The 8,229-nt window shown below is 40.9% G+C and overlaps 1 protein-coding gene across 2 annotated transcripts in view; it reads left to right on the top strand.

Annotated features, from left to right (window-relative positions):
* The first annotated feature begins 1,128 nt into the window (after nt 1–1,128).
* The window catches only part of LOC103680200 (ATP-dependent RNA helicase DDX3X), a 15,338-nt gene continuing 8,237 nt past the window's right edge, over nt 1,129–8,229 (top strand). For both annotated transcript variants that reach the window (XM_040636073.1, XM_008709734.2), the window contains exons 1-4: nt 1,129–1,445; nt 3,911–3,971; nt 5,152–5,199; nt 7,583–7,712. In XM_040636073.1, the coding sequence (XP_040492007.1) occupies nt 1,401–1,445; nt 3,911–3,971; nt 5,152–5,199; nt 7,583–7,712 (284 nt within the window). In that variant the 5' untranslated portion in view covers nt 1,129–1,400. The remainder of the gene's footprint in view (nt 1,446–3,910; nt 3,972–5,151; nt 5,200–7,582; nt 7,713–8,229) is intronic.

Below are 8,229 nucleotides of genomic sequence, written 5' to 3'. Positions count from 1 at the left end.
CACGGATATGCTGCTACTACCGTAAAGAACTATGCAATGAACACGGTTTGTTTGTGTTTTTGTTTTGTTTTTGTTTTTTCCCATTTCAAGGTCCTATAGTACTGAATCCGGATTGACGGACCTAGAAGAGGGCCAAAGGAAGCGATTCTCAGAAGGTTGTGTAGCTCATGTCCTTCCACTTCCCACTCCAATCGCACCCCAGGGCTGTCTGAGGGTCACTTTAAGCTTAGGTCGACAAGAGACCTCGCAGCTCCTTCAACAGGAGGATTCCGCCCAGCCAGAACCAGTTCTGAGTGTTTTGGACCCCAAGAGGATCGTTTACAATTTCCAAGACACCGTGGCTTTGGGTTAACAGTGCTGCACTATTGGGCACAAGATCTAGAGCACTGGGGAAAACCAAAAGCCCAATCCCGCGTGAGTGACGGGCAGGGCGGAGGTAAGGAGGGGTGGGGAAGGGAGGTCCCTAGAAAACGTCATTGACGGTCTAATTGTTTCATTGTTTCCTCAGTACGTGACGCAGAGGCTGTAGCGGACTGAAACGCACAGTCGCAGCTAGGAAACTGGAGGGGGCCTCGGGTTACTGGCTAAGACCCCCCGCAGCCTAAGCTCAAGCCGGGCGGAGTCCGGGAGCCCGCACGTGCTGCGGATTCCCCTCCGCTTACCCCGACCCATCCACCTTCTGCAGACTGCCTCAGCCCACCTCTTCTTTCGCTCCTACGGACAGAGGTTTCTACTCAATCCATCGTCGACCCGTCTGCAAAATGGCCAACACTCCTCACACCTGGGGTCACGTCACCCTCAACCTTCTTGGCTTCAGGGTTTTTTTTTAACTAATTCCGGCTTTGGGAAGCTTCCCAAAGGCGGGTGGGGACTAGTTAGAACTGAGACATTTTACGAAATTTCCGATCCCAGTAACTGAAAGAAAGAGGGAAAGCGGTAGAAGAAGGAGGGCAACTAGGACGGTGGAGGGTGGGAGGGTGAGATAAGAGATATACTAGCGCTATGGTCAAGATCTCCCAGCTCGCGGAGAGCAGGAGAAGGCAAGTTCTCGCTTGCTTCCACGAGTTTCAAGACATTGGGGGAGGGCGGAGAAAATAAAGCTCTCGCGAACTCTGAGAGCCTCTAAGGGAGAGTTGGACTAGAAGATCCCGCGATGTTATGACCAAACGAACGCGATTTAGCCAGGCAGAAATAACGGTAGGGATAAAAGAGCTGTTGGTGGTGGGGGCAAAGGAGGAAGACGCTCGACATACGTACTGACGTAAAGTCGTAGTTGCTATATTACGGCCGGGGCCAAGCTGTGTACTTCAGAGAGCTTTTAGTTCTCCTCTGAGGGCGTGGGTGTGGTGAAACGGTATACTTGCAGTGGGGAAACTCCGAGTTCTCGGTTCCCTTCAGGCATGAGTCATGTGGCGGTGGAAAATGCGCTCGGGCTGGACCAGCAGGTAAGTCGAAATATATTTCCCAAGGCTGTCTGCGTGGACCTCTTTCCTGGTTTCACGTGGCTTGTGGCGCAGTACTAAGTAGCGACCTTTATTTCCCTTATTTTGGTACCTGTGACTTGTTATGGGTGGGATTGTGGACGGACGGGGAAAGAAACTAATTAACCATGTAGAGGTGCCGTAGCGAACAAGATAACAGTAATGTCGGTAGTAGCTGTTACTTGAGCAGAGGGCTTGTATCCCGGCCGCGCACAATGGCGGCTTTTGTGTGTGCTAGCGCTTTCGCAGATACGCGCATGTGCAAGCACCGGCTGACTAGTAACCGGAGGGAGGTCCGCGTAAGATGACCATGTTTTCATCTGAAGGGGTTGATTTTCAGTGGATGACATTGATTCTGGCTCAAAGGTGCCGTTGGTGTGTAAAGGAGTTGGTTGTAGCCACGGAATGGGCGGGGCATGGGGATAGCAGGAGGGAAAGGGGGCCTTCTTTCAGGGTAATGGCGGCGGTCTCCTTTGTTTGGGCTGCAGGGCAGTGTAGCGTTGCACCCTGCTAAGGGAAAGCCTAAGCCTGCGAGACCTGGTACGACGACCGACTTTACAAAAGTCAACGAAACAGTTATTTTGTTTACTTCGGGGACTCCTGTCGCCAGACTGTCGCAGCCCAGTGCTGCGGATGGTGAGGTCGTGTTTCCGGAGTGGAAAGTTTTGTGACGCAGAAGAGCCGGAAAGGGGTACTAGGGAAGGGAAGGAAGAATGGCAGTCTCGGGCTTCCCTTGACCAATATTTGGAAATAATGGAAGTTGGACGCCGGCGTGTAACCATTTGGGAGGTTAAACATCTGGAACTGCTCTTCATTTAATTCAGAGAGTCACTGAATGGCCATTTAGTCCAGCATTGTGGATTTTTTCTTTGTGGTCCTGTGAGTTTAAATCTATAGATTAGTAGTTTGACTTTGGAGTGCATCCCGGGAAAAACACTCGAAAAGTGGTTTGGTAGAGTAAAAGTTGTTACTTTGGTGCGCCTGAATAAACACATTGAAATAGGTCAAAAGGGTTACTTCGAGGTGTTAGCAGTGCAATAAAGCAGTCCTAATCTTCGATAGATAATAGGTTCGTTTTCCGTGGAAGGGGAAATCTTTGTTTTATTATTGCGGTATACTTCCGGAGAAACTGAATCGTTTGGATTCTGAAGTGAACTGCTTGCCTCGTCTTGTCTTCCACGTTTAACAGAGGGAAATAAATTAAGGCATAAACCTTTCACAGAAAATACTTGACGAACTCCTGAATTCTGAAACAAACCTTACTAACAATTCATTCTAAATTGCAACGTCCTTTCGTGTAATATATTTGAGAGATTTGGTGGTTTACCTCTTTTAGGTGTTTTTCTGCAATCTGCTGAGCTTTGATAATGTAAAATCGCACTGAAATTGAAAAATTGAAAGCAAAGCATAAGCATTTAACATTTTCTGTGTACCTGGGATCCATTTAAAGTTTTGCTGAACTGTGCTCACTGTGTCATTAGAATTTAGTAGTAAGCAAATTAGGCCTGGAAAAGTTGTGATAATTTAATATCTTAATTGGTGGTGCATGTAATTGGTACTATCTTGGACTTTTAGTGTTTGCAAATGTTACTGTATTTTTTTCTGGTTGGTTGGTTGGTTTTGGCAAACACCCAGCGACCCACTTTACTGTAGAGTTTTGTGCTTTTAAAATTTTACTTTGGTAATGTATTCGTGCTTGAAAGTAGTTCTGGGTTAAATTAATAACAAAACGTGCTAAAGCAAAGTAACAGTGAGGGACAAGTAGTAATTGAGATAACGAAAAGTCTTTAAAAAGCTTTGGATGTTACTTGTGTTACTCAGTAGCTTTATAACCACCACCTCTTTGAATTTGTCTCTTCTCTCTAAAATAGAGAAGTAAATACTGCCTTCAGCGTGACCAGCGTTAAATGGAGTGGTAAGTGGTACAGTACTCACCACGTGGTAGTTTGTGGTGGTGGTGCTGCTGCTGCTGCTTAGGAATTTATCCAAATTAAAAACAGCACAATCTTTAGAGATAAACTAATGAATTTCCAAATTGTCCTAATATTTTCCAGGTAGAATTTTTAAATTTAGAGTAACATGAATAATATGAAGTGGGAAACCAGTGGTTTTGAAAAAATTGGTATTAACAAATTAGTTTGGTGATTGGAGAGCATTTTGCTATGGACAGTTGTTACAGGGGAAACCTGTTTGGGATGAATCTGTTTAAAACATCTGTAACTGGTTATACTACTGGCATCTGGGTCTTGCCAGGTAGACTTGAAAGGCATTCTTAAAACCATGTGAGTCAGACAGGGCAGCTAGCTAGTAAATGCTGCAGGTAGGACAGGAGTTTAGAACTGATTGTCTTTTGCAGTGCTATCTGTGCTTGATTTTTTTTTTTCATTTATTGTGTGTCACCATGTGAGGTGTCAATATCTTTCTTCTAGTTTGCTGGTCTAGACCTGAATGCCTCTGATAACCAGAGTGGAGGAGGAAGTACAGCGAGCAGTAAGTAAAAAATACACATATGTTTATATTTTTTTTACAAGAGTTAGTATCAGAGGTAAATACTTTTAAATCTCTGAAGAGATTTAAGTGTGGTTAATACATATTAAATCTTGTTTGCTAATATATGCATTTTATACGGATTTAATTATATTTAAAAGGATTTAATTATACTAATAGTTTGGGACACTTACTTCAATCCAGAAGCAGGGATTTAGTTAAAATTTGGATGTTAACACTGACTTCCTTCTACTTTGTAGGTGAAATGTTTTTATATCATAGTCACAGTCTGGCTGTTGACTTAATTTGGAAAATCTTAACACTATTAATTCTTTCTTGGAATCCTTCAGCTTTTATCTGTATGAAAACCATATTATATGGCCTTTGTTTTGCCACAATAGAAACAAAGCTAATTGAAATTGGTTAATTGATTTAAGTACATATTCGTTTCTTTCTTAGTTGGCAGTTTTGTTATACCAATGGTCATATCTGTTAAGAGTTGTAATTAATATAACATTTTGAAATAGCACGGCCTTTTCTTTTTCTTCACGTGCTCCACTGACTAAGCCAGCTACGCACCACTGAAATGTGTTTGGGTTGAGGATTTTTATTACAGTCTATGTTCCCAGATTTGCCGAACTTATACTGTCCACTCCTGCCTTTTCTTTCTCTGTCTCTTTTTTTTATGTAGCATAAAATTTGTATTATTTAAGCACTTACCTAATTTTTGATTTTCTTTTTCAGTTGTAAAATAATTTAAAGAATAGAAGGTTTAAAAGTTTATTTTCTAGGATCGGTGTTTTGTTTTGTTTTGTTTTTTAAAGATTTTATTTATTTATTCGACAGAGATAGAGACAGCCAGCGAAAGAGGGAACACAAGCAGGGGGAGTGGGAGAGGAAGAAGCAGGCTCATAGCAGAAGAGCCTGATGTGGGGCTCGATCCCATAACGATGGGATCACGCCCTGAGCCGAAGGCAGACGCTTAACCGCTGTGCCAACCTTGCCAAGCAGAGAGCCCAGTGTATGGCTCCATCCTAGGACCTTGGGGTAATGAACCGAAGGCAGATGCTCAATGGACTGAGCCACCTAGGCGCCCCTATAATGAATGTTTTAATAGATATTTTTATAAACCGCTGTGTCTTGGAGGTTAAGATAGGTTTTTAATTTTATGTTTCTCTCCTAGAGGGGCGCTATATACCTCCTCACTTACGGAACAGAGAAGCCTCTAAAGGTAGGTGACTGGCAACTTTATATCCAACTTTTCTGTTTTAAGAAGTTAGTGAAAGCTAGGGAAAATGAGGTAACTTTAGGAAGTGTATTACTCACATCTCTTTTCTTAACGTCCTACCTTTGGCAAAGTTCATCTGGAATTGTATATGTATAATGGATCTTTCTTATTTCTTTTGATTAGTTTTGAGCCTAAAGTTTCACTATTCTAGTGCTATGTTGGTTTATAAATACTGACAACATGATTTCAGTTTGAAAGCTACCTGGGGTGGGGGTGGGTGCTGTTTTGTAAAACTAACTGCAGGGCAATGAAATCTTCCTTAAATGCTGCTTTAGTGAAAATTAGTTATTGCAGAATATTTAATATCTGAAAGATTGTAAGCCTGGGCACACTCAGTGGGTTGGAGAGATTGTCTGACTTCAGTTTTTTGCAAAAACTGTTGCATGTTAAGGGCTTTGTGTGAAATGTTATTAAAATACTTTATGACTTTTAGTATTAAGTTTTTAAAGTAGAGTAATAGATGATTAAGATAGTGTTGGGATGATGGTATGAGTGTCATATATTCACCATTGTGATGTGAAATTTTCAAGAGAAGGAAAAGATCAGGAAAAGCCAAGAAGAAAGAAGATGGTGGACAAATGAGGTGTGGGTATTTGGGGAGGGGGAAAACGAACTGTAGCTTTTTAAAGATTTTCTTTTTAAGTAATCTCTACACCCAGTATGGGGCTCAGACTTTACAACCGTTAGATCAAGAGTTGCATGCTCTACTGACTGAGCCACCCACATGCCCCCAGAATTTCTTTTATAATGGGTCTTTCTCAGAATGTATGTGACTAGAATTGCAAGGAAGGTATACATGCTTTGTGAGAGTTTAAGTGCTTCAAAGGAGGTGACAGTATGGAAATTAAGAAATGGAAGAGGAAAGGCCACAGTCAACTGTAGAGTAGAGGGAAAGTAATGTCATTACTTTATGAACTGCAAAAAATTAAAAAGAATGTGTCTAATTGGTTGAGTTCTCTATAGTGGGTTTATTCTGGTCACCTTCCTTTTATCTGTCTGTAGATGTGCCCCAGAGGTCTGTGTGGAAATAGGCAAGGACGACAGTTTCTCCCTGGTATATTTGGTTCTCCTTGAGTTTGACAACATTGTTGAATTCTTAGAATGTGACAATAGTATACATAAATATAAAGGACAACAGTAGTTACACCAACTTTTTGATTTGTTAGCACTGAAACAGAAAGGAGCTTTGGCATTGCCTCAGGGTGAAATAACTAAAAGTTTGGAGACATTCAGGGAAAAAAAGCTTTGGAGACATTCGAGAAAATGGTTTGAGAAATTTTTTTCTTAAGTATAAAGGATGTAAAAAGACAAGTGGGTTGTTTTCTAAATTTAGAGTTCATATGGAAATACCTCATTGCCTCATGTTTGCATACTTGAATGTTAAGGAGTCATTTTAAAGATCCTGGGTTGTTTTTGAATACAGGTTCTTTTGTATATGGGCACTTCTCTAAAGGTATCTTAAAAGTGTAGAACAAAGAATGTATTGATTATTTGCATTTACTGAATTTCTTTTAAATGTCTACTAAGTTGTTTATGTATTGTAAATAATTTAGCTGATTTGTTACATTTATAGCTGTTGATTAAGTTGCTACCAGGTTGCCTTCTCCACAGTCTTTTGAATAAGTCTCTTGTTAATTATGCCACTTACTACAGAGAGCCCATATGAGCATAATTCAGTGACTGCAATTTGGAGCTTCATCATGAATTTTCAAATTCTCTCTCCTCATGCATCGGACATATTTCTTGTTGGTAATCTTGTAGTGGATCTTTTAATATAAGCTTTTGTTTAGGTAACTGATTCTACCTGAGGTAACCTTTTGAATTTAAAAATGTGTGTTGTATATGCTATATGGTACATACCTTAAATTTATCAACTTGAGCAACAGCTGTTTGTTTATGAGATTTATTTTTAGGAATGGGGCATAACTAAAAAGCTAAACTTAGAGCTTCCCTTGCGACTGCCTTTGAAGTTAAAACTTTGGAGGCAGCCCTTGGGAATCCCTCTGAGAGCAGTTACACCTTTAAAAAGGCAATTTATCACAATCTCATTAAAATTTTATGGGAATAGACCCCTGCTTTACCTCTTTTAAAATATAGCGAACATTGACACTTGAAAGAATGGAACTTAAATTCTTAATGTGATACTATTTGCTGGTGAAACCAATTCTCTAAAGCTTGATTCTCTTCTCCAGTATTTGACAAAGTAATTCCATTGATGCTTGGTTCCAGAAGGGTAAATAAAAGGGAGGCTGTGGCAGAACTTATTTGGAAAGACAGGAGTTAATGTAAAACTATTGTCAACTTTTTTTTAAACTTTTTTTGGAAGGATTCTATGATAAAGACAGTTCAGGGTGGAGTTGTAGTAAAGATAAGGACGTCTACAGCAGTTTTGGGTCCCGAGATTCAAGAGGAAAGCCCAATTACTTCAGTGATCGTGGAAGTGGACCAAGGGGAAGGTAAATTATTCTCAGCTTGCAAATGTGTTCCTGGTAGCAGTTTAGGAATCAAATCTCAGTTTGATGCGATCTCATTCTTTGTACTTTTCTTGATCTTTTTTTTTAAGATTTTATTTATTTGTGAGAGTTTACATAAGCAGGGGGAATGGCAGCGGGAAAGGGAGAAGCAGGCTCCCCGAGATCATGATCTGAACAGAAATTAAGAGGCAGCCACTTAACCAACTGAGCCACCCAGATTTCCCTAGGTTATTAGTTTTAAAGTGAAAATATGAAGTAAATACTGGATAGAAGTGTTATAAAACGTAATTTTTAACATTATGAGACCTGATGAAGCCGTATAATTTTATAGAAGGTAAAAATGGATGTGGATTTTTAAAAAAATTAAAGATGTATAGGGACGCCTGGGTGGCTCAGGTCATGACGGTGTCTTGGGATCAAGTCCAGCATCAGGGAAGCCTGCTTCTCCCTCTCCCTGCTTCTGCCTGTCTCCCCCCCCCCCCCCCCCCGCTCTGCTCCC

Source organism: Ursus maritimus (genome assembly GCF_017311325.1).
Source record: "Ursus maritimus isolate PB19 chromosome Y unlocalized genomic scaffold, ASM1731132v1 scaffold_Y2, whole genome shotgun sequence".
NCBI classification, from domain to species: domain Eukaryota; kingdom Metazoa; phylum Chordata; class Mammalia; order Carnivora; family Ursidae; genus Ursus; species Ursus maritimus.
Note: the sequence above shows the minus strand (reverse complement) of the source record. Positions and strands in the feature narration are given on the sequence as shown.